The sequence below is a fragment of the Centropristis striata genome, chromosome 24 (genome assembly GCF_030273125.1).
Source record: "Centropristis striata isolate RG_2023a ecotype Rhode Island chromosome 24, C.striata_1.0, whole genome shotgun sequence".
NCBI lineage: Eukaryota > Metazoa > Chordata > Actinopteri > Perciformes > Serranidae > Centropristis > Centropristis striata.
In genome coordinates, this window is record NC_081540.1 from 9,135,721 (window position 1) to 9,163,074 (window position 27,354).

At 34.3% G+C, this 27,354-nt stretch overlaps 2 protein-coding genes across 7 annotated transcripts in view; one reads left to right on the forward strand and one right to left on the reverse strand.

The window, feature by feature from the left end:
* The window catches only part of LOC131962731 (fibronectin type III domain-containing protein 4-like), a 138,428-nt gene that overhangs the window by 76,376 nt on the left and 34,698 nt on the right, over positions 1 to 27,354 (reverse strand). The window contains exons 1-3 of one of the 2 annotated variants that reach the window (XM_059327775.1): positions 18,259 to 18,403; positions 17,189 to 17,243; positions 14,746 to 14,874 (exon numbers count right to left, since the gene is read on the reverse strand). The gene's annotated coding sequence lies outside the window, so the exon portion shown is untranslated. Of the gene's footprint in view, positions 1 to 14,745; positions 14,875 to 17,188; positions 17,244 to 18,258; positions 18,404 to 27,354 lie in introns of those variants that run through there. The other variant, XM_059327776.1, reaches the window with a different exon arrangement.
* On the forward strand, positions 9,665 to 26,302 carry LOC131962729 (poly(rC)-binding protein 3-like). 5 transcript variants are annotated; one of them, XM_059327767.1, is made up of 11 exons: positions 9,665 to 9,739; positions 10,263 to 10,286; positions 10,376 to 10,408; positions 10,500 to 10,616; positions 13,194 to 13,325; positions 14,752 to 14,880; positions 16,874 to 17,017; positions 21,627 to 21,668; positions 23,935 to 24,032; positions 25,046 to 25,139; positions 25,949 to 26,302. In XM_059327767.1, exons 1-11 carry the CDS (start codon positions 9,665 to 9,667, stop codon positions 26,120 to 26,122), a joined length of 1,062 nt encoding a protein of 353 aa, XP_059183750.1. In that variant the 3' UTR covers positions 26,123 to 26,302. The 5 variants fall into 5 exon arrangements, with proteins under 5 accessions (XP_059183750.1, XP_059183751.1, XP_059183752.1 ...); XM_059327768.1 differs by having other exon boundaries at positions 23,938 to 24,032; XM_059327769.1 differs by having other exon boundaries at positions 23,938 to 24,013; positions 25,087 to 25,139.

A 27,354-nucleotide genomic window follows, 5' to 3' on the forward strand; every position in this document is an offset into this window, starting at 1 on the left:
CGAGCTGATATCGAGACATTTTCCATTTGGTTATTAATAAAAGCATGGGAAATGGAAGAAAATTAACAAGAAATTGAAGAAAAAAAGTATTTTTTTTCAATGACTGTATATACATTCTATACATACATTTCTGCTATTTGGCATTCATTATAAATAAATGAATAAAGTATAAAGACTTTAATTTAAGAGATATATTTATTCATTGATGTTCATAGTACATGCAACAACCTATTTAACCTATCTAACATGCTAAAATATATTTTCTACAATGTGCAATATCTGTAAAAATGCAAACTACTCTCAGGAAAACATACAAAGACAAAACATAAATATTTATAATGAATGCCAAATAGCAGAAATGTATGTTTATAATGCATACAATGTGTATAGAATGTATATACAGTGATTGAAAAAAAATGTAAACCTTTTTTTTCTCCAATTTCTTGTTCATTTTCTTCCATTTCCCATGGTTTTCTTGATAATAACCAAAATCATTATGGAAAATGTCTAGATATCAGCTCTGAAATTAAATATTATGAGCTATTTTTGTTGTTATTGTATTTGTTTTCATTTGATACTACATGCAACAACATATTTAACCTATTTTGCATGCTAAAATATATTTTCTCTAATGTGCAATATCTGTAAAAATGCAAAGTACTACAAAGTACTCAGGTTTTCTTCAAACACAAAATACAAAAAAATACATATTAGTAATGAATGCCAAATAGCAGAAATGTATGTATATAATGCTTATAATGTGTATAGAATGTATGTATGGTCATTGAAAAAAATATTAGACCATTTCTTTCTTCAATTTCTTGTCCATTTTCCATAGTTTTCTTGATAATAACCAAAATCATTATGGAAAATGTCTAGATATCAGCTCTGAAATTAAACTCTTATCAGCTATTTTTGTCGTTATTATATTTGTCCAAACAAATGTACCTTTAGTTGTACCACGCATTAAAATGAACGAGAAACTGAAGGAAACAAGGGTGGTCTGATCATTGTTTCCATGATTGTAAATGAGAAATCTTGTTTAGTCAAAGAAATCTTGGCTTCTTACTTCCAAAACCTCACTAACAGCAGTTAAAAAGCGTTCCATCAACGTCCCATCGTCATCTTGGAGGTTTTTTTCCCGCCCCCCCTCCCTCCTGCCCTTGGAGAGGACCTGCACCGCTGGCTTGGGTCTTAAACCCGGATTAAGGCTTTTTATGTAATCTGGTCTCCTCTGGGAGATTGGAGAGACAGCTGGCAACAGAATCCCTGTCCTTATCTCTCCAACCTCCCCTGGCCTCCAACCAACACATCCCTGAGCTCTGCATGCAGCGTAGATTAGAGCAGGAATGCTTTCTGGAGCCAGGGGTTGATCATACAGACAGAAAAATGTACTTTTTTTACATATCTGTGGGTTTAATTCAAAACGACTCGCAATATGTTGCAACAACACAGCAACTATTCGATTTTAGGGTCAATTTTCCAACTTCAACGCTTTATTTTGTAGGGTTTTTATAAACTAGAAGACTCCACAAGCATGCTTTTATTTTCATAAAAAACAAAATTAAAACCCCAAAATCAGCAAACCAGAAACTGACATGGATTTAAAAAAAAAAAAAAAAAAGTTTGCAGTCATATCAGTGCAAAATCAGTGCACAATCCACATCAAAAACATCTATTTTTAATCTTTTTTTAATCTTCAGACATACATTTTTTTTTTTACATATATGTGGGTTTAATTTAAAACGACTTGCAATATGTTGCAACAACACAGCAACTATTCGATTTTAGATTCAATTTTCCAACTTCAACGCTTTATTTTGTAATTTTTTTTTAAACTAGAAGACTCCACATGCATGCTTTTATTTTCATAAAAAAAGAAACAAGTCTTCATCACTTACAAAAAATACACAAATCTTTGAATAGAGCTGTTAAACACTTTAAATACATTTCTAACAAAATCATATTTGAAAATGTTTATTCACTGAAAACTAAATATGAAAGGTGAAAGAAGACGACAACATTGTAGTTACTGCAGTTACAATGCAAAACCAGAGTACAGTAGCTACATTTTTGGGGTCAAAGGTCAAACAAATCATCATGATTTTTGAGCATAAAATTATCAATACATGTAGAAATAAGTGTCTAATCTTACCTACCTATAACTATTTGGCTGGCCAGTTAAAAAAAACTTTAAAGCAGCTTTTCTCAGTTTTACTCTTTGCGTAGTTACTGCAATTTAATTAATGACTTGTTTCTGTAAAGTATAGTTATGGTAAACAAAGTATAAGAAGCAAACTTCTGAGTATCTTGCAAAGACATATCAGTGCACAATCCACATTAAAAAGATCATTGGATGTGTGATCTATTTTTAATCTATTTTTAATCTTCAGACATGAAAAAGTATTTTCTTTTACATATCTGTGGGTTTAATTAAAAACAACTTGCAATATATTGCAACAACACAGCAACTATTCGATTTTAGCTTCAATTTTACAACTTCAACGCCTTATTTTGCAGTTTATTTTTAAACTAGAAGACTCCACATGCATGCTTTTATTTACATAAAAAAAAAGAAGTGTCATATCACTGACCTAAGTCAAAATCAGTGCACAATCCACATTAAAAAGATCTATTTTTAATCTTTTTTTAAATCTTCAGACAAAAAAATGTATTTTTGCAACTTTTTTTCTATGAAATTTGCAACTTTTTTCTCAAAATATTACCTGAAGTTACCAAATATAGTTCTTCGCCTGATAAAGGGTTAATAGTCTTGTATGCTTGACTTCCAAAAATATGGACAAAATAATGTATTACTGGAGAAGGTAAATGGCAGATTACATGATGAAGATTATATTTAGTTGCAGATGAAGTTAAATTTAAGTTAAACTGGGTTCTGAAGTTGAAAGCTCTATGCTTCTCCTGTATGGTTAGTTGATCATTTCACTTTTCTATCGACAGAAAGGTCATCTATTTTGGTATCATTTCAATGAATCATTTAATTTAGAAGACTCTTAACCCTTTATCAGGCAAAGAACTTTATTTGGTAACTCCAGATAATATTTCGAGAAAAAAGTTGCAAATTTGCCAGATTAAAGTGGCAAATCTGCGTGAGTTGCGGATTTTACTTTAATTTCGTAAACTTCATTCTCAAAATATTATTTTCGTATGTTTTTTTTTTACACATTCTGGCTGTATGTTATATCCTCCAATATTCTCTAGGGTTGAAATTTTGAATTTGCAAGTATTTCAATGAGTGCCCTATTAAGTGGTGAATCTGGGAGAAAAAAGTTGCTTTTCCCCCACTTTTTTCTCGTAAATCTGCAACCTTTTTCGCACAGATTTGCCACTTTAAATATCTTAAAACTGTGACTTTTTTTCTTGTAGATTTGCCACTTTAATCTAGTAAATTTGCAACTTATTTTCTAGAAATATTACCTGAAGTTACCAAATAAAGTTCTTTGCCTGATAAAGGGGTTAACTTGTCTTATGTCATGTATTACCAGCATTAGTTTGTTTGTATTTTATAAAGGTCTTTCCTGGACGTTTTCCTGCCACGTAATGGAACAGCAGTGCTTCTTATCCCCCATATCGTATCATAGTGCTGAGCCAGCAACCTATACGTGTGTGTGTGTATGTATATGTTTCAGTTTAAATCACTGGTATTGAACATACAATACTATTTAGCCAAGAATGTAATTTTAAATATTTTGTTTAGTTATAATGATTAGCAATTGGCTGAGATTAAACATACATTACTGATGTACTGAGGCCTAACTGCAGTAACTACATTTTTGGTCAAAATTGAGTTATAATTTAGCAGACTGCAGTAATTGCTCTTACCACGGTTTTGATTTGGATATATATACAAATTTAAACATAAAACCAAAGCAGTCGGTCTGCTTTGACTGTGATACAGTGTAGCCTTTATTTCTTCATTGTGTCAAATAGTGAAGACAAGAATAATAGAAATTATACGTTTATTTGATAATGTAATTTCATCTCACTTTTTTACTTAATCATTAGATAATAATTCCCCTACGACTAAAATATAACATTACTTTATAATATTAAGTCTAAAATACACACATCTTTAAATAGAGTGGTTTAACACTTTTAAATAGACTTCTAACAAAATAAATTTAATAATGTTTGTTCACTGAAAACTAAATATGAAAGACGACAACAACATTGTAGTTACTGCAGTCACAGCGATGCAAAACCAGAGTGCAGTAACTACATTTTGGGGGTCAAAGGTCAAACAAATCGTGATTTTTTTTTTAACATAACAATTACATCATCAATACATGTGGAAATAAGTGTCATATCACTTAGCTACCTATAACTATTTGGCTGGCCAGTTAAAAAACTTTAAAGCAGTTTTTCTCAGTTTTACTCTTTGCATAGTTACTGCAGTTTAATTAATGAGTCTTTGTTTCCATAATGTATAGTTATGTTAAATATTCTTTAACAAAGTTTAATAAGCAGCCTTCTGAGTATCTTGCAAAGTCATATCAGTGCAAAATCCACATTAAAAAAATCAATTTTGAATCAATTTTTTAATCTTTTTTAATCTCTTTTTTTTTCACATATCTGTGGGTTTAATTTAAAACGACTCACAATATGTTGCAACAACACAGCAACTATTCAATTTTAGGTTCAATTTTCCAACTTCAACGCCTTATTTTGCAGTTTATTTTTAAACTGCAAGACTCCACATGCATGCTTTTATTTTCATTAAAAAATAGTCCACGTTCCATCTCAAAACTTTGCTGCCATATTTGTAATCACTGGATTTTTCTGCCTCAGCACGGTGACAAATTCATCCTCCCTGATGTGATTGTGGACTTTTATTTTGAATATTTCTTTCATAAGACTGTGACTCTAAACTCAATCAGCTAATTAGTGATTACAGAGGCAGAGAGGGAAGAAAAGAGAGAAAAAAAGTGATTTGCATTTGCACATAGCAACAATGCTTCTGATTGGCCGACAGTGACATTATCTGTCTCCTCAGTCAAGGTCAGCTGCTTCAGGAGCTTTTCTTCATGTCTTTGAAGTAGGGGTGGGCGATATGGCTCTAAAAGAATATCACGATATTGCAGGCTATTTTTGTGATAACGATATTCTTGACTATTAGGAAATACTTAAAAAGATATAGAAAATGTGTTTTTTTTTAGTCTGTATAAATAATTAAAAATCTAAAATGTAGTTTGAAGTGCAAATCTCAACAGTTGCCAAATACAAAAAAAATTACTCTTGAGTATGAGCAAATAATAAAAATAACCATTTAGGGGTTCCGGGGGCATATTTTAATGAAATTTTGTAAAGGAGAATAAAGGTTCTTTTATGTTTTATTTAAGGCATCTTATTTTGACAGTCTTCTTGTAAATTCTGTGGTGGGTTCTGTTAACACACTGTGCTCTTATTTTGAAAGCTGCATGTGTTTAGCGACAGGGAGTAAGTAGCTTTTTGTGATTAAAACAACTTTAACAACTACATCAAGATATGCATTTTTTTTAACCATAAAAAAAATATACCGATATTATTGTGAACGATACGATATGGCACACCCCTACTTTGAAATATGATTCAGCTCATATTTAGTGCTGCAGATGCTTCCCTTCATGGATTTTATCATTTTGTTTTATTCTTAATGTCATTGATTTTTATATAAAAACTCAAATGGAGCAAACTGCAGCACTAGATCGTGTGAAATGTGAACTCCAACTCTGCAAATCTGATTTCTTGGTAACAACCAAAACAGGAAATAGTTATTAATTCATTTAAATTCACATTGTCTAACCCTTATGATGGAATAGTGGCATTAGAATCTGTGAGAGGCACCAAATTTGGGCTTTTATGGAAAAAAAATTCCCCAGGGTACAGGCCGCGGACCCTCCTAGTTGTTTTTTTTAATTATTATTATTATTTGATTTTTTTTGCATTTGGCAACTGTTGATGTTGATGATTTGCACCTAATATTTAAGATTGAATTACTTTTATTAATCCCAGTCCACGGACTGTCCACTTTACACTACATTTTAGTTTTATGATTGATTTTTATTTTGTTGAATGTTTTATATTTATTTATACAGACTAAAAAAAACATTTTCTATATATTTTTCAGTATTTTGTAATATCGTCAAGAAGTCAAGTCAAGTCAAGTCAAGTCAAAGTTTATTTATAGAGCACATTTAAAAACAACCTCAGTCGACCAAAGTGCTGTATAGTTATTAAAATAGAATAAAATAATAAATAAATAATAATAAAATACTAAAAACAGTAAAACAATAAAATAGTAATAAAAACTAAATCCAAAAACGGAGTTAGAGATAGAAAAGAAAAATAAACGGGTAAAAAAGTAAAAGAAAGCCAGGGATTTCTTGCCGAGCTGGGACTGAAGGCCCAGGAGAATAAATAGGTTTTTAATATTAGCAATATTGTTACCGCAAAAAATGTCAAACCCTTAAACAGTTAAATTAATCTCCTCTCCGTGTCCTCACAATCTGCCTGCTATAATTCCTCATATTCTGCTTTATTTATATAATTATTTTTAGAATTTGATCAGTTAAGAAAGACTTGCTGCAATCTCAAACCAATGAGATAATTTATCTGAATTTAGTAGCAAATTAAATTGGGTAACGCTTTATTATAAGGTCCTTAATAACCATTAATTAACAAGTAATAAGGCATTGTTCTCTCTTTAGATCCGGTAGTTGCAAAAAGCATAGTTAACTTATAGTTAACTTATAATAGATGAGCAATAAAGTTTACTTTAATATCAATAAGCAAACAAAATAAGATTAATAAAGGCATGGCAAAGACATAATGGGTGGTTCATGGGTGTTTGTAATGCCATTATTAACACTTACAAGATGCTTATTAACATTATTGTGTGTTTATAAGTTCATATAAGGACTTACAAGGGTCTTATTACTTGTTAATTAATGGTTATTACAAGGACCTTAATATAAAGCGTTACCAATTAATCTCCTCTCCGTGTCCTCACAATCTGCCTGCTATAATTCCTCATATTCTGCTTTATTTACATAATTATTTTTAGAATTTGATCAGTTAAGAATGACTTGCTGCAATCTCAAACTAAGGAGATAATTTATCTGAATTTAGTAGCAAATTAAATTGTTTTGTCATAATTTAGAGCCATTTACTGAAACTGGTTAAACTGCAGCTGTGTAATATTTTACATATTAAATGCCTTTTCAGTTTGAAGACATTTCTGCCTGATTTATGCACCAAAAAAAAAAAAGTTTCAAATGTGCAGCAGCTCAGAATAAAGCAGCCTGACTGCAGAGATGACAGATCCACTGTCGGGGCTGCAGCGCCCTCTAGTGGCTGCTCTCCTCACTGACATCTTGCTTTAAGTCATTACATCATTACTTGTCAGCCAGAATTAGAGGGTCTCCTGCTGAAATGGGCTTGATAAAAATAAATATGGCGCTCGTTGTTCGATGGCTCATCTCTTGACTGAAGAGACATATGCTGACCTACATTTCAACAGCTTTTATTGCAAACTGTTGTGTTCCACGTCAGGCTTTGTAGACGGAGAGACGTTTGTAACGGAGACATATTTATATCCTACGATTATTTTAATCATGTGATTTTACCCCCAGGGGCAAAAACCAGAAGCTGGGCCCTGGTTAACCCAACCCCCTCTTCTCTTTCTGTGCAGTTTTTTATGTATTAAAACAAAACCTGATGAATATGCAACAAATAAGCACCAAACTGAAATAATAATTAGATTTTTGGACTCTTTTAAGGGCAATACATTTGGAGATATTTTGTATATTTCTTCAGAAAACAGTGAATTTATCCAAGAATATGTATTTTGAGTTTATCAAAGGTTGCTATCATCTTATTCTGCCATGCAGATCTGTTGGAATAATAAAAAAATAAATAAAAAATGCATCAATGAATCACTCTGTTGCACTGGGTGACAATTTCCTTCATTATTTTGAACAATGGCTGCTTGATTATGGCAAAAATTTAAATCACAATTAATTCTTCCAATATTTAGATCGCAGTTATTTATCACTATTACTTATTGACTTTGGAGGAATTTCGGATTTTTAAAAAATAAAAAAATAATAAATAATTTCTAAGTCTTGATGACAGTGGGGGTTTTTTTTAATGTAAATATAATTCAACTTAATAATGTGAGAAATGTTTGTTTTTGATCTGGGTACAAAAAGGATCAAAAGCAGGTATCATTTGACTGGGAACTTTTAATATACTCTAATTTATTTATCGTTTATTTACACTACAGTATGTATAGCCTCAATTCATTGGCCGGCTCATGCCTTTAAAATACATATAACTAAACAATAAATACATGAACTCAATAGGTACAAACTAAACAACAAAATATAGACAAAACAACACAGTATATATGCATATATAATATATATTTTGTCTATTGTCTGTGTACAAAAACACTTTCTGCTACTTCTGTGCAATATTTCATATTCTATTTTTACAGTTTTATATTTATACTTTATTAATCTGACAATCCAGAGTACAATCACTGTGAGCCAAAGCAACAGAATGCCGTTCAATGTGCATATTTTTATGTATAACTGAATGACAAAAAAGTCTTTCTAAGTCTAAGTCTAAGTCACAAATACAACAGTAAACACAAGACAAGTTAAAGCCAATAAAACAAGAAGCACCAAATCATCCATGATTACTGGACTGATCCCTCCTTCAGTTCAATATTCAGACCTAATAATTATCCTGTTCTTATGCCAGTGGATATTGTACTTCCCTCTGGGGTCTGAGCCTATTTGTTCTTTATATAACACATAATAATTACTATCCCCATGTTTGGTATTTGGTATTTTCTCAGCACAACTTCAACATGAACTGACTATTATTTTTCACTTTAACCCACTTTATTAACATATTGAGCCCCAAAATATACAAAAAATCATGAAATCTGAAATAAAATGATACTATTTATGACAATAAAAACCACAAATATGCTCAATGAACTGTTTCAGACCTGAAAAATGTAGACATAGGTTGCAAATATGAACATATAAATGGTAAAATTCAAATATAATAAAACTATACGCAAAAAGTGACCATAAAAACATATTTATTTATAGGAACAGTGTTAGATGATTAGAGCCCTTTTTTCCATTTTGACAGAATGCCATGCCTGCCTCGTCCAATCCTACTTTTACACTTGTATTGTTGTACTATCAAATTAAAACGATCATATCTTTGGTTTTACGTGACCTTGGAACGTCAAACAAAAAACTGGAGAAAGTTTCAAGTCTGTAATTTGGATTGAAGTCGACAGCAGCGCTCCACGTGACCTCGTTTTTTTTGTTACGGTGCTTTAAAAAAAAAAGCCACGTTATCATAGACCCCAGAGGATTAACACCAAACTATCAGAATAAAGTACCACACTATACTTTCATTACTAATGTGCAATATAATTCACTAAAAGTGCCTCAGAGTCACTTCCTGTCCAGCGAGGACACACAAGAGAAAAATAAAAAAGCAGCCTAATCTGAGCATTTGTTTCTCTATCTTTTATCTGTCAGGTGACCCGTTGGCTGACTCCACCATCACACTCGCTCTGGCCCTTGAACTCCTCTCTCACTGTGACCACGCCCCTTCCTTCACATCCAATCCCGACATGGAGCCCATCAAGGTCCAATCAGAAGGCGGACTGAATGTGACCCTCACAATCAGGCTGCTGATGCACGGCAAGGTACGGAAACACTAATTTTTCATTTTAATTATCTGTCAGAAGAAAATAGACCAATTTAACCCTTTATAGGGCACTCCTGGAAATTGAAAATGTCAACCCTGAAGTGTTTTTGGAGGATATTACAAGACTTTTTGCAAAATGTTTCATTTTTATATTGCAAATCGAGGTCAATTGAGTCATTATTATTATATTTATTATAGTCTCTTTCCCACAGCAACCCTAAATAGACAATAACACATCATCTGCATACATCTCCACTTTATCTTTTACCTTTAAACTATTTATTATCTTTTTAGACTACTTATTACATATGTGTAATGTCTGAATGTCTTTTTTAAAGCACCTTATATATGAGAAGCACACGTAAATTTAGTTGTATACTTTTTTTAATACAATGACAATAAAGGAAAGCTTGAATCTTGTATGATTTACTGTAGCTCAAGTTACCAAATATGGTTCTTTGCCTGATAACGGGTTAAGGACCCTTTTGGCACAAATAAACCATGTTTGTTTGTTTCCTCAGGAGGTGGGAAGCATCATAGGAAAGGTATTTATCACAGCCACAACAAGCAGAGCATGTAAAGCATCATAACAGATGTGGGAAATACATCTAAATACTGTTTCTTTTGCTTCCAGAAAGGAGAAACGGTGAAGAAAATGCGCGAAGATGTAAGGAAAACCTTTCTGTATATAGTACATTATTTTTCTACACAATTTATTTGTTTTTCTGGGATTATAATAATTTATTTTTGGCTTACAGAGTGGTGCCCGTATCAACATCTCAGAGGGGAACTGCCCTGAGCGGATAGTCACCATCACAGGGCCAACAGATGCTATTTTCAAGGCCTTTGCCATGATCGCCTACAAGTTCGAGGAGGTATAACTTTCATCATAAAAACACGACGAGTAGCACACTGTACTGACACATACAGCACTGGATATTATATAATCTAATTTTTATTGCTTATGCGTTAATGTAAAAGCTACAACGGCATATTGGAGCTAGTATGAAAAAAAATATATGGATCCTGGTATTACCACCCTCCCACGGATCCGTATTTTATTTAATTTTTTTCATATTTTGCCCTAACACAGCGTCGTATAAAGCATGATTTATCTCATTTAGGTAGTTGAGGTGGAGCTCACTTTTAACTATTAACTTGTGATTATTTTCTTATGGAATTATCTGGTGATTATTTTCATTGTTAATTGAGTGGAGTAATTGTTTGGTTTGTAAAAAAAAACCCAAAAACAAATAATGACACCCAATGACCTGACAGTCAAGGACTGAAGTGCCTTTGAGCAAGGCACCTAACTCCCCCACACAGCTCCCCGGGCGCATATTTGCTGCCCAATGCTCCTTTCATGTTGTGTTCACTGGTGTGTAAGTAAGGATGGGTAAAATGTAGGGCTGGGCAATATCGACCAAAACCCATATCCTGGTATTTTTGGGCCAAATGGCTTTATCAAATTAAAAACTTTCCAACTTTGGAGCAATTTCATTGCAGCATGTTTTGCAAACAACATCGTGTTGCTCTTCATCTGCAATCCGAAAATACATCCAAATTACAGAACCATTGTTTTTTTTTCTCGGGAACTAGCTCTTGCTCTTTATCAACTGGCACCGTGTCGGCCATGTTTTTGCGTTGTTGTGCGTGGGAGAAGCCTACGTACATGCGCAGGGGGCGGGCTTGAGCCAAAGACTATGAGCAGCAGAGAAAATTCTAAAATATATTGGTATAACGTATATAACGCCTAGCCCTAGTTAAATGCAGAGTTTGAATTTCCCCACTGTGGGACTAATAAGGGAATCTTAATCTTAATGTGTAAAGTAACTAAAGCCATAAAGTAAATATCATGAAGTAGAAGTATAATGTGGCATCAAAAGAAAAATACCTGCGATTTGAACTGAAGCACAATACTTGAGTAAACATACTTAGTTACATCCCTCCGACGGTCTGCTTCAGTGTCTCTACTGACTCGTTTCCAGATGGAATACAAAGCAGGCTTGGCCCTGTTATGTAGGACAGAAATGTGCTGATCTAACCTTGCAGCACCCTTTGAAAGTGGGCCAGTACTGTTTTTTGATTTGGATGTTGTATCAGCGCGCTTCCGGCTGGACCAAACCAAAGAGCCTCCAAAACACCACACATGAACCTGAGCTGGGAAGGAGTGTGTATGTGCCAGTTTGGATGGGGAAGATAAGGGTACAACAGATAGGAGTTTCCAGATGTGCACATAAACTGATATATTTCAGATTATCATAGGATTTATTAACCCTTTGATGCACAACATGGGTCTAAAGGGACCCGACAGGGTATTTATGTTCTATATCTTTGCAATAAATTATTTTCATCATTCAGTATTCCAGGTTTTCCTCAATTGGTTTGTTTTGATCATCATAAATCTTAATTTTATGTTTTCCTTTATTCATTTTTAATAAAATCCCATTTTGTGTCACTACTCTTCTAATGCACAACATGGGTGAAAAATGAACCATATCCATTTTTTAGTTAAGTAGCTTGTAAAGCTAACTACTTAGCTAACTTCTTGGCTAAGTAGTTAGCTTAGCAAGCTACTTAGCCAAGAAGTTAGCTATGTAATACTACAAAAACTTTTTTTCTTCATAAAGTATGAAAGGCAAAGTGGAAATAATGATCTGTTTTTATCAAAAACAAGATATTTAAAGAATACTTGGAATATCCAATCATAAAATAAGTTGATATCAAAAGATAGAGCACAGAAACACACAGCAGCATTAAACAAGGGGAATGAATGTGACCCATGTTGTGCATCAAAAGGTTAATAAAAGTCTCAGATTCTAAAATCCTAGATTCTGTATTAAAAAACTTTTATGAGTTAATGAGCAATGAGTTTAATATTACTCATCCAACCTGACCCATTCTAAAAGTATATAAAATGACTCAAAAAATCCCCAAAAGTCCCATTCAAAATGTTAAACTTGTAACATGTTAAAGGTAGAATTGAACATGTGATGGCATCACGAAAATCAATTTTGTTGTATCGTGAACTATATAATGACAAGACTATTTGATTTGAGGAATGCACAGTGGAAGTGGGGGGGCGTGGCCTCCATAAGGGGCGCGTGTCATTGGGGGCGTGGCCTCACTATGGGGCGTGGTCTCCGTAGGGGGCATCAGTAGGGGGTGTGGCCTCCGTAGCCATGCTGTAAGCAGTGTGCTGAGTGCATATGATTGAGGAACAGCAGATATTCAAGTGTACTTGCATGAAATCTGGTTGTTTTAGTCAAGATTATGCTAAAATATATGTTCCCCAACTATATTTAGGTTCTGTAAATCCTGGTTTATTCCCCTATATTCCCCTTAATTCCCAGAAAAGTTTACGATTCTGAAAACTCCCGCAATTTTACAACCCTGTCTACTGCACACGACTGATGAATTTGTGTGATAACCGCGTCTTTCCTCCCCCGCAGGATATAATCAACTCTATGAGCAACAGTCCAGCCACCAGTAAACCCCCTGTCACCCTGAGGCTCGTCGTCCCGGCCAGCCAGTGTGGCTCGCTCATTGGCAAAGGAGGCTCCAAAATCAAAGAAATGAGAGAGGTAGAGTCCTGAAGTCTTCATCTCCACAACTTATCTCCATAAATGCATTATGAATTAAGATTTGATCATATTTTAGAGGAAATGCGTCAGTTTGGAGGGATTTTGCCAACCAGGACACACAAAAAGAAAAATGTCTGTATATTTTACTACTGCTAAACCATGACAGTAAAAGACCGTAAAATAATAAATGGTTCATTCAGTTTCAGTAACAATGAAACACCGTAAATGTATATATTAGCAAAACAGTTTTTTTTACTGTTTTTTTTACTCCACTGTAAAATACACTGGCACCATGTGTGTAACAAAAATATACTGTAATATATATATATATATATACACAAGCCATCACTGTAATTTTTGCATTTATCTTTGTTAAAAAAAAAAAAAATTCTGCTAAATGTTCTAAACACCATATGTCTAACAAAATATACTGTAATATTTAATGTTTAAATATTTAATTTATGCGGCATTTATAAAGTATTTTCTTGTTAATTATATGGCAGAACAGTGTTTCTTTTGATGGAAAAACGTATTTATACGGTAATAAAAATAATAAAATATAATAAAATGGAATAAAATGGAAATCTTAATCTGAAATCAACAATGCCAATATCTATTTACCGTAATATTAAAAAAAAGTTCTACTGTATATATTACGGTAAACTTCTGGCAACCACAGCTGCCGTTTTTTTACTGTAAAAACAATAGTTTTTTTTTTTTTCACAGTGGATGAAACACTGTAAATCTCATATATTTATCATCTTTTTGCGGTTTTATTGTCTATATTGCTTCCATCTATTTATTGTGTTATTGTATCCAGATTTACTTAGTCTATTCTTTGTTTATTTTATGTATATTTTTAAATATACAGTACGTTTATACAGTCAAGTCAAAAATATTGATTTGATTTAGATTGTTCTTCTGTTCACTCACTTTGCATTTTGTTAATTGCTAAAAATAAATCATTTCTATTTTTGAAAGCATTCATATTTCACAGCACTTTTTCACACCCAACCAAAACTTTTGCAGTACTATATTCTTTTATTCATTTTTTTTAAATGATAAATATCACTTGTTCATTTGCCTGCTGTCTGCTATGATTTTACATCTTTGTCTTCTATTAAAGTGGTGTATCTGGGAGAAAAAAAGTTGCTTTTTTCCCCACTTTTTCTCGTAAATCTGCGACTTTTTTCGCACAGATTTGCCACTTCAAATGTCTTAAATCTACAACTCTTTTTTTGCAGATTTGTCACTTTGACCTAGTAAATTTGCAACTTTTTTCTCGAAATATTACCTGAAGTTACCAAATAGTTCTTTGCCTGATAAAGGGTCAACATTACCCAGCTTTTGTCTTGCCTGCCCACACTGCTTCATGTATATATCCTCACATTAATTCAGACGTAATAAATATTCCTCTTACCTTCAGTCCACAGGAGCGCAGGTCCAGGTTGCAGGAGATATGCTCCCCAACTCCACCGAGAGAGCAGTGACGATCTCAGGGGCCCCAGAAGCCATCATCCAGTGTGTCAAACAGATATGTGTGGTGATGCTGGAGGTACAGTAGGGAAGGGGGGGAAATACAGGAAAAACATGATTTACACAGCACAAATGTTGTCATTAAAATGTCTGATAGGGAAGATACAGTAGCTAAAGATCACATTTATTTAATAAAGAAGGCAGTCAATAATTTACTTTTTTAATTATGAGTCTGCTACTATGTAGGATGAAAATGACTTAAGTATCAATAACTAAATGAATAGAGAAATTAAATTATACAGGAAAAAAATAAATGCAGAAACAAAATATAAATGTAAAAAACACATACAGGAAAAAAAAATATATGTGTAAATAAATACATGAAAAAAACCTGAAATTAATAAAGAAGCAAATAAATCAGTTTACAATTTGATTTATATAAATTAAATTAGTAAATAAATAAATAAAACATGGAAAAACAAGGAAATAAAAACAAAAAAATGGAAATACATGAATGTATAAAGAAATGTTGATAATTAAACTAGACATAAAAAAAAATGTACATTTTTGTTCATTTATGCATTTCTGTGTCTGTATATTAATGAGGAAGGAGGTCCTTACCTTGATTTTAATTTCTGTATTAATTATTTATTTCTCTATGTATTTCAAAATGTCTGAGTAATTATTGATACTTTTGTCATTTTTCATCCTTTAGACGGCATTTACAATAAAGGCCACTATAAATATCACAAAAAGTAGACTGATGATAACTTATACAACAATACACCTCAAAGTTTTATGAATGAAGTGCTTTCTGATAATAAAATACACATTTCTGTGTTGTCTACTGCTAATATAAGTTCATAACTGATGCATTTGATTGTTTTGTGTGTGTTTTCAATGTATGAAAAGCTTCATTGTATTGCTGCAAACACATTTTACTAGCTACGATAATGAACAAAGCAGAAACTATTAATACTAGTTTGCAGGTAAATGTAGGGCTGGGCGATATGGACCAAAAGTCATATCCCGATATATTTAGGCTGAATATCGATATACAATATACATATCCCGATATTTTTTTCGCAAAGTTTCAGTCAAAGTCAAAGCCAAATATGACATGTCACAAGTAGTTTTATTGAAACTGTTTATTTAAGTGAACATAAATTCAGTAACAGTAACAACAGGAATAGCTTTTTTTTTTCCTTTTTTTTTTTTTTTTTTTTTTTTTTTTAAATCAAAGCTCCATAAAGTGCACATTTAAATAAAAAAATATCTTAGATTCAAAAAAAGCCTATGAAAGAAAATAGGCCAATCTTTTTCTGAAATAAATATATTTTTATGAGAAAAGAATGACAAACATTACAAAAGAACAAAATATGACAAATTCTAGCAAGGGCAGCATTTATATATAAAGAAATAAAAAAAATTTGAACTATATCCATATATGCAATATGGTCTAATTCCATATCATATTTAAAAATATATTGACTTTTTTATATGAATATATCACCCAGCCCTAGGTAAATGTCAAGCCAAAACTGTTTGTTACCCCAGCTGACTCTCCTCAACACACAGGTCATAATGCTTTGGATGAAAGGGCTACACGCTCTGTAGTTGTTTCTCTGTTTCTTGCACCATTAATTCGAGCTATCTGCACAGCCAGTTCTCCATTGGGCCTTCATGATGGCACCAGCCATGGATACTAGGACATATGTGACATGACTGTAAGTCTCTAGAACGTGGACTTCTTTAAAAGATATTTAAAGCAAACGCAGTATGTAGAGTCATCATTATCCAGTTGAAAGTGATGTTCCAGGTAAATCCAAGTTTAGTTGTGCACTGAACCACGATTTGGACATTCTCTGTCAGCATGAACACACAGTGAAGAGCACTTTTGTGTGATTGTCACAGGTTGTCTTCCCTAAGGCACTGTCCCTCTCGGTTTCACTTTATGCAACTTCTTTTCTTTCTTTCTCTCTTCCTGTTTCTTTCTTTCTGTTCTAACACTCTCTCCACATCTCACCCCTTCTTCTTCTTCCCCCCACTCTCTCCCCCTTTGCTCTCCTCAGTCCCCACCGAAAGGTGCCACCATCCCCTACCGCCCAAAGCCTGCCTCCACCCCTGTCATTTTTTCAGGTGGCCAGGTAAGAGCAGACCCACTGGGGGCGTCCACAGCCAACCTCAGCCTCTTACTGCAGCACCAGCCACTGCCTGTTAGTGTCGCACCAGGTTTTACTCACTTTTCCTCCCTCCCTCACTCCCCCTGACCCGTCCCTGATGAGCATGAACCCATCACTGCTGTTTACTGTGCCCTCACTGTCTCCTGCAGCCACTCCGACCAGGACTGGGATAAATTACATTGAACACAGAATTGGAAAACTCACCAATTAGTTAATGAGAACGAAGGTGGTTCCTCTTTCCTGAGACTCCATGATAATCCTGAACGAGCAAGAAAACGTTAGTTTATATGCAGAATTTTGAAGTTGAAACAAAATAATTTTAGCCTAAATACAAGACAGCACCAGTGGTGAAAGTAGTATTCAGACCTCTTAAGTAAAAGTACTAATACCACACTGTAAAATTACTCCACTACAAGTAAAAGTTCTAAAGTTCTGTAAAAGTCCATACTAGCAGTGTTAATACTCAGATTCTTTACTTAAGTAAAAGTAGCAATAGTTAAAAATTAGCAATCGTGAAAATGTTACGGGTAAAAGTCCAGTATTGAAAATATTATTGAAGTTTTTAAGTGTTATCAGGGAAAAATGCACTTAAAATATCAAAAGTAAAAGTACTAAACATGACCAGTGGTGGAAAATGTATTCAGATCTGTCACTTAAATAAAAGGACTAATACAACACTGTGAAATTACTACAGTACAAGTAAAAGTCCTGCATTCAAAACTTACTGAAGTAAAAGTACAAAAGTATCAGCATCAAAATAAAATATCAAAAGTAAAAGTACTTGTTATGCAGAATTAACCCATTCAGCCTGTTTTATATATTCTAAATATATAATTGGATTATTATTATTATTATTATTATTATTGGTGCATTTGTGTTAGCAGTGTTGCAGGGCTCATTTAAACCACTATATATCATGTTATGAGGTTTAATTTTTTTTTAAATGTCAAATCACTTTAAATGTATCATGATTTTTATGTTAAATCTCAACCTGAAAGTAACTAAAGCTGTCACCAAAATGTAGTGAAGTAAAAAGTACAATATTTGTCTCAAAATGTAGTGAAGTATAAGTTACATAAAATGGAAATAGTCAAGTAAAGTACAAGTACATCAGAATGATACTTAAGTACAGTACTTGAGTAAATGTATTTTGTTACATTCCACCACTGTAAAGCACTAAATCAATCCAACCAGGCAAGGCTTAAATAACTTGTGAAAGGCTTTCTGAAATTCATAATTTTCTGATTCAACTGTCATCATGCTAGCAAACTCACCAACACAGAAACAGCCTTGATTGTGGCAGGAAAGCTGCTCTGGACTAACATTCATGTTAAACTTAAGTCTGGACACTAAAGCAGAGGTCAATTAACTTCAACAAACAGAATGTCAAAACTGAGCCAGGTGGGAGAGAAACAGGTAACCATGAGGCTGAAAGGAAGCAGGTGTGTGGACAGCAGGCTAAATAAGGCCAGCTAAAACTCAGTAGTGGCACCTAGTGGCCTGGATGTGAATGAAAAAGTATTCAGATCCCTTACTTAAGTAAAAGTACTTATACAACACTGTGAAATGACTTCACTACAAGTTAAAGTCCTGCATTCAAAACTTACTACTAACTTTTTAAAGTATCAGCATCAAAATGCACTTAAAGTATCAAAAGTAAATGTACTTGTTATGCAGAACCGACCCACTCGGATTGTTTTATATAATCCAATATAGTTGGATTATTATTATTGATTCATTTATGTAAGCAGCATTTTACTCTTGTCCAGATATGGCTCATTTAAAGTACTTATATAATATAATATACTGTTATGAGGTTTAATTACTTTAAATTGATCATGTTTATGTTAAATATTGACATGAAAAGTAACTAAAGTTGCCAGCTAAAAAGCAAAAAGTACAATATTTGCCTCAAAATGTAGGGAAGTAGAAGTATAAAGTTACATAAAATGGAAATACTCAAGTGGAGTACAAGTACCTCAAAATGATACTTAAGTACAGTGTTTGAGTAAATGTACTAATTACATTCCACCACTGGAGAGCATCAATAAAGAACCAACCTGATAAGGAGTATTAATAAGAGAAGTAGCATCAATAAAATCCAAACATTACCTTAATGATATGAATGTCATGTGCAGCACATTTAATATGCCAAATCAACTTATATTATGGTCTAAAAAATAGTCAGTAGATCACAATTTTCTTATTGCTTCGTAGGCCAACAGAACAAAATACTAAGAAAAAAAACGAAAATATGTTTTATTTATATTTGAAATGCTTAAACAAATTGATATTTAGCATTTTTGGCTAAAAGAAAAATGACTGAAACATTGAATTTCTTATCAATATCAGCTGCTTTTGAGACAAGAGATTCTATAATATGCAGTTTCCCTTAAGTAGCTTTAAGGTTGTGAATATCATTTGTAAATGACCTAAAATACACAAAATATTCATTTTACTTTCAGGTAAGACACATAAAATCAGCAAAACCTCAGAAATCACAAGTTGAAAAGAGATCATTGTTGCTAGATTACTTAATTTTACCTTTTCATCTTTTTTTAAAAGGTTAAATAATTGCTTCAATCCTGTATTTTACTACCAGTAGTATAATTATTGTTGCCTTTTAGCTCTAACCAGTGACTTAGAATATATTAATAATTACAACTAAACTGGTAATCTCAATCTTCCATCAATTAACAGCAGAGTTTTCCGTTAGCCAGTAAAACATTCAATATATTCTATAATAATAATAACAATAATAACTTTATTTATATAGCACCTCTTAAAAACAGCAGCTTACAAAGTGCTTCGACAGAGAGCAGTTAATTACAATGATGCCATAAAGCTAAAAACAATTCTTACATTAAAAGAAAAACAATAAAAGACAGAGGAACAATCACAAGACATTCTCAGATAGACAGAAAATAAAAGGAGTGAAAAGTGAAGAAGTAAAAAGAAATAGAAAATAGAAAGCGTGACATAAAAGCAAGTCTATAAAATGGGTTTTAAATTACTGATTCGGATTTATATTGTAGTTTTTTTTATCATGGATGAAGCAAAAATGATACCTAAAACTCGACACGATATTCATTTTAGATAGATTTTCACTCTCCTGACCCCGTCCAGAGACTTGACATGGTGTTTTTCCTGGTGACAATCCACCTCTGGTCTCTGTCTCAGCTGATAAAATGAAATTTAGCTCAGTTCTGACCTCGGTGGCCCCTATAAACCACACGACCAATAGGTCAAGTCACATTACTCCTCTCAGGGCCACTCCTCTGGTTTCTCCCACATGTTCCCCGCCACCTCCCCACTGTCTGAGTTGTCCCGTATTGATTTAGTTCAACTGGATCTGATTGATGCATAGTAGGAGAACATGACAGGGAGTCTATAGTGCATGACCTTCTTGTTCTATGGCTAAAAATATAGCTGAGCATATGAGTCTATAGAGTGTGGAGGAGGACTGGGGCCAAGGAGGAGAAAATAATAATGAAATGTGGATTTTTATTTTTCATTATGCAGCTCTAGAAAAAAAGTCGAGATGACGAGAATAAAGCTGAAATACGATTTCGAGGAAAAAATTCGGAATTATGAGAATAAAGTTGAAATAAGATTTCAAGGAAAAAATTCGGAATTACGAGAATAAAGTCGAGATGACGAGAATAAAGTTGAAATACGATTTCGAGGAAAAAATCGGAATTACGAGAATAAAGTCGAGATGACAAGAATTAAGCTGAAATACGATTTCGAGAAAAAAGTCGTAATGACGAGAATAAAGTAAACTTTTTGTTTTCGATAAGATATTCACAGATTTGTGTCACTAAGTTATCAGTAACATTGTTTTGAGAGGAGCTGACAGTTATGCAGACTGCAAGCTACAACCTGATTTTCATAAATGTTATAAATTAGCATTAAATACAATATTTAAAGGAGTAGTAGAACTAAAATGCCCCGACACATAAATGAGCTGTTCTTGGTAGCAGGCTACCATAACTATTGTTTTGGGGAAATTCTGCTTTTATGTAATTTATGTGAATTTCTTAGACATACAGTCATGGAAAAAAATATTAATTTCTTGTTTTTAATGTCTGGTACAACTAAAGGTACATTTGTTTGGACAAATATAATGATAACAACAAAAATAGCTGATAAGAGTTTAATTTAAGAGCTGATATCTAGCCACTTTCCATGGTTTTCTTGATAATGATTTTGGTTATGATCAATAAAAGGTACATTACCTTTAGTTCTACCAGGCATTAAATAACAAGAAATTGAAGAAAACAATAGTCTTATATATTTTTTACTGTATTAAAATATATAATATATACGTATTTTGTCAATATTTTAATTTCAACTTTATTCTCGCCATTTTTTTCTCAAATGAAATGATTTTTTTCTCCTATGTCGCCCTAATCCTCTTCCATAGTAGAGTGCTTGTGTTGTAGAAATGTCACATTTTTTATTTTACTTGAATTATATTTTGCCATTATGTAATTTTATTGTAGAATGAGTAGTTTTACCTCGTCAAAGTATTAAATTTAATACAGTATATGCTGTTTTTTAGGCAATCACATGATATTTTTGTGTGCTTGTTTTGGTGATGTAACAAGATAACAATAAGCTCTTCTCCTCATGTTTGCAGGCTTATACCATTCAAGGACAGTACGCCATCCCACATCCAGATGTGAGTGCTAACCCCACGAGGCAGTCACCACTGCACTCTCCATAATCCCGTCTCGCTGCAGTCGCAGGCTCTTTACTCTCTTTCCACCCATATTAATATTAATTGTTAATATTAATACAGCTTTTTTTCTGATATGTAATTCCTATATCTTCTAACTATTCTGACTCTTGCCTCCCTGCCCTTTGTTTGGCATTAAACCTCATGGGGCTTGGCCTGGTGGCTGGTGGTTTCACTTTATTTCAGTATTATACAACGATGAACTGCTTGGAATAGGTGCTCTATGAGAATGTTACAGCCTTAAAGTAATGCAGCAGGAAGTGGAGGCATTTTGAAAACTTTTCTTTAAACGTTTTGACATTCAAGACTTAAATGTCAGTCAACAGAAATGCTTCATTCACAATCAGTACCGGAGGACAAACCGGAATAAAACAATGACTCAAGTAGCAGTAAAAGGCTGCTTTGGTGGCTGATTTAAGATAATGGAGTTGCCTTGGAAAACAGAGTGTGTGAATTAAAAACTCCCTGTTGTCAACTCACAATGCGACAAATCACCAAAAACGAAAGACTTGATCATACCTTAATTAGATTCAGAATAAAGTCTTCAAATGTGAACTAATGTACAGAAGCGGACACTAATAAAGCAATGTTATAATGCATCTTTGATACACTGATTCTGAGTTAGTGAATCTATAATCAAACACAAATTTGCTCACATGGGCAGTTGACCATTCTCTAAACCCCTCCCACAATCAGTTATTGTCCAATCACAGCCTATCCTGCTTGGATGACTTAAGTTAGCATCACGCTAGTCTTTTCAAGATAAAGCTAATGGGATTTTCCATTGGTTTTCGAACTATTGCCTTAAATAAAAGTTTGATACTTTTGATATTGCCATTTTATTCAGCAAGATCATCTTCACCACTGATTTTCAAACTTTAAAACGCAATTGCCAGGTGTAAGAAGTTATTAATGAACTACAGCACTGCCTGATCTGCCTTAACTGTCACCACCACAAAGCTGATGAAGGAATCTACCGGTGGATTTACTGATAAACTTTATGTTGTAGAACAAAGCATTAAAATCCCACAGACTTTATATCAGGCGCCTTGCCATAAACCCACTTAAAAACCCATGGACTCGAAGGCGAAGATACTGGAACTGCAAAAATGCTAACATTTTCAGGTTTTAGTACTCATTCCTGCAATACTCTAGAGACCTGAATGATACTCGAGTGATACAAGATACCTCAATACTCTAGAAAAAGAGTTCTAACGAGATGCTTTGCAGTCCAAGTCTGAAAATCAATAAAGATACGAGTTCTAGCTAGATTAGCCATTTTTAGCCATTGCAAACAATACCAGCTGATAAAAATGCATTATGCAATTGCAACATGCACTGAAAAAAATTGGAGTGACATTTACTTTTAAAAAAAGCTAGGCAAGTTTTTCCACACACAAAGTGTTTGTAATCTTTACTCAGGCTGTTTCTAAGTAATATTTATTTGATAGAACCACTTTTTTTTTTAATGAAAATACACAAGTAAATTGCAGCTTCACTGATGTCCCTCAATTACATTTTACTTGGAAATATCAACCAATTAAGTCAATGAACTGGTTTAGTGAATATTACTTGGAACGAATGATTCAATTTACATATAAAACTGAGGACACATAATAACAAACAATCACTAAGTAATGCACTACATGAAAAACTGCTATTTTAAAGTAAAAGCACTGAATTCGCATTTCTTTGTAGTATTTATATAGATGATTGAAATAATAATTACAGGGCCAAAAAATATTTTTTTCAGTGTGTCCACAGAGAGAATTAAGACAGTGCTGTGTGTACTACTGACCAAACAAGACACAAATAAGACAGAAGTTCTAATAAACAGTATATCGGTCAGTTCATCTTGAATTTTGAGGTCAGGGTTGTCGAGGTTCTTTCAACTTTCCGAGTCCAAAATCCAATTTCAGCAAACATTTTATTCACCACCATCTCTCCATGGCACCAGGCCAAGTCCTCTATGAGCTTCTTCTTCTCTTCTTCTCTCTCTCTCTTTCGTTCTGTCTCCTTCACCTGTCTGTGTTGCTACTTCTCCTCAGATCCTCTCTCTACACTTGTAGCATTTTCGGACAGACCTGTGTGTGTGTGTATGTGTGTCTGTGAGATTGTGTGTGTGTGTGTGCGCTTGTGTGTGTGTTCGTGAGTGTGTTTTTTTAACGATGACCTCATAGCTCTGCTGTCCTCCTCCTCCCCCCCTCAGCAGTTGAGCAAGCTCCACCAGTTGGCTATGCAGCAAACCCCCTTTACCCCCCTCGGACAGACCACCCCTGCCTTCCCCGGTACGTACCCACCTACACAACGACCCTCTTTACCAAAGCTCCTTCTCTCGTTTTTACCTGTAGAGACAAATACATTCTCTACCTCCTTTTTTCTCTTTCTCTTCCTGTCTCTGTCCTTACTCTTTTTCTTCTTCTTGTCGTTCTCCTCCTAATGGTCTCTGTGGTGCACTGCCATTGACATGGCCTGCTGGTGGTCTGCTCTTGTTGATGTTGAGGTTTCTTTTGTTCTTTGGTTTTCCCTTAGTATCCTTTTTAACCCTTCATCAGGCAAAGAACTATATTTGGTAACTTCAGGTAATATTTCGAGAAAAAAGTTGCAAATTTACTAGATTAAAGTGGCAAATCTACAAGAAAAAAGTTGCAGATTTACAAGAAAAAAGTGGGAAAAAGCAACTTTTTTCTCCCAGATTCACCACTTTAAATCTGCGCATTTTTTTCTCGTAGATTTGCCGCTTTAATCTCGTAAACTTTTTTCTCAAAATATTATTTCCGTATGGTTTTTTTTTGTTTACACATTCTGGCTGTATGTAATATCCTCCAATATTCTCTAGGGTTGAAATTTGGAATTTGCAAGTATTTCAATGAGTGCCCTATTAAGGGTTAAAGTGGTGAATCTGGGAGAAAAAAGTTGTTTTTTTCCAGTTTTTTCGCATAAATCTGCGACTTTTGCGCAGATTTGCCACCTCTAAATCTCTTAAATCTGCAACTTTTTTTCTTGTAGATTTGCCACTTTAATCTAGTAAATTTGCAACTTTTTCCTCGAAATATTACCTGCAGTTACCAACTATAGTTCTTTGCCTGATAAAGGGTTAATGATTTAATTGTCTTAGACTGAAGAGTATAATTAACAGTGTCAGGTGATAGGTGTTTTATACAGTGTTTGAAGGCTCTGCTCAGGGCTGAGCCAGACTTCCCAGTGACACAGAAATGCTACTGGTCAATAGCCAAGGAATGAGAAACAGTCCAGGACAGCAGTTCATCAATACTGGTCACTCCCTCCATGTGCCAAACTCTATTTTATGTCCTCTTCCTTCCCTCCTCTCTTTCTATCTGCTTTCTGTGTTCAGCAGCAGGTCTGGATGCCAGTAACCAGGCCAGTACTCATGAACTCACCATTCCCAATGATGTGAGTACATTTGTCTGCTTGTGAGTGCTTTTTCTGTCATTTGTTTCCTTTTTTCCCCAAAAAACTGGCAGGTCATCCATTTTTAAATGATAACAGGCTTGACTGCCTCCGTCTCCACAAGACAACAATGTCGACACTACTGCAGAAACTGTCACACGTATTCAGCAGTTTTCTATCATTTGTGGCCACTTTGTGCCGATTTGTCTCTGCCACTTCCAATATACTCCACCGAAAAGTAAAACACTTTTATCCAACATTATGTCAGCTTTCTTTTCAGAAAATCCATAAAGATCAATGTGACATTGCAATCACATTCCCTAACTCTCTCTTGAATATTTAAGCCCATTTACTGAGAGATTAGAATGATGAATTCTTAATTGATTAGCTGAATTATAAATTAAATTCCCAAAATATCTGCATGAAACAGAAAGAAAGAATGACAATGTCAAGAAAAAACTGCCATCAAAGCACAATTTCATTCAAACAAATGTTGTTGGACCACAATGTCAAAAACCCAGTTTATTATCTTTTAACATGGCTTCTTGTTGAAGCCTCTAGCGATACAATCTGACAGCAGATCAGATCTCGGTCTTCACAGCAGAGATATAGTACAGCCAAAGGCGGTTGGCTTTGTTAAATGAATGTCCTTAATGGAAAAGACTTGTTGGACCAAAATAGAAAATATTAAAGCTACACTTGGAATGCTGACAATGACAGCAAATCTAGTCAAATGTAGCTTCAGATAAAAGAATGTGTGTATCCTTGTTTTTTTCTGGCCATCCTAAGACCTGTCCCCATTTTCTTCCCAGCTAATAGGCTGCATAATCGGACGCCAGGGAACCAAAATCAACGAGATCCGTCAGATGTCTGGGGCGCAGATCAAAATTGCTAACGCCATGGAAGGGTCATCGGAGCGCCAGATCACCATCACAGGGACCCCCGCCAACATCAGCCTGGCCCAGTACCTCATCAATGCAAGGTGAGAACCCATTGGCTTTTGAAGTCTGTTGTGAAGTGATCAAATGGATCCAACAAGGGGAAAAGCTAGGTGACTTCTCCAGAATTCAGGAAACACAACAAAACACACTTTATATTTGCCTTTATTTTGGGGCAAAGTGAAATTATGGGGACTGCCCAATGTTCCAACGGTCCATTATTCCTGAAACCCCAATAGTTCAACAAAAGTCCCATTGGACCAAAAGTAAATGCCATATTACGCCATCGAGACTTGACAATGATGTTGATGTCTTTCCCTCCCATGAGAATGGTGTTTTCTACAGTGCCCCCCTCTGTGTTTGGGGTTAACCCTTTGGAGTTTGGGGCTATTTTGTTGGTTTCAACTCTTTTTCAACTTAAATAATGATTACCATGCCATGCTGGTATCATCTTTTTCAGCACAACCTCACCTGATTATTATTTTTGTCATTTTGACTTACTGGAAACTAAAAACACAAAAAACACTTCTTTTTTTTTTTTAACAAAAAACACACAAAAAACTAAAATTAACAAAAAACAAAATAACTGAAAAAACCCCAGATAAAAACAAAAAAAATTACAAAAAAACAGTAAACACAAAAGATTGCATTTAAAATGTTGAAACGCACACTGCAAAATTTGAAAAATCTCTGCAATCTCCGGCGCTTTCTTGGACTCCAGAGGGTTAAGGCTTGGGTCATGGTTAGGCATTGCAGAGATAACTGGTTGATGTAACGATAAGAGTGGGGCCAGGCTAAGCATTGTAGAACACAGGTTGAGATTAAGGTAAGGTCAGGAAAGGGGAAACACATATTGATGAGGATAAAGACTTAGACAAGTTACTGTCACCACCAAGGTTTGATGACTTCATTCTCTTGGTGTTTGTTTTCAGCGTAATAGCTTGTTGGACTATTGAGCTTGTGGTCCAATGGGACTATTTCAGATCAAGGAACCATCGGATTATTGTCATGGCACCAAATTTATTGTCTTTCTACAGGTTCAGAGACGTGGCGGCCATGTGGAATGACCCATCTTCTATGACCACATCCTGAGATCCCTGCCTGGCTCCTCCGTTTGGCCCTTTCCAATGACTGACTACCGCAGACAACCCTGATGAAGCCCTTCGGACTCTGGCTCTGGCTCTCCGAAAACCCTGACCGCCTTCCCGCCCTGGTTGAAAGTTGCTAATACGTCAGTGAGGGTTGGGCGCTCATTTTAATTTCAGAGAGCCAAATTAAAT

Coding starts and splice junctions, on each gene's coding strand:
- LOC131962729 (XM_059327767.1), top strand. CDS start 9,665: ATGGAGCCCATCAAGGTCCAATCAGAAGGCGGACTGAATGTGACCCTC. Junction 14,881..16,873: donor TATGTGTGGTGATGCTGGAG/GTACAGTAGGGA, acceptor TGCTCTCCTCAG/TCCCCACCGAAAGGTGCCAC. Junction 17,018..21,626: donor TGCAGCACCAGCCACTGCCT/GTTAGTGTCGCA, acceptor TCATGTTTGCAG/GCTTATACCATTCAAGGACA.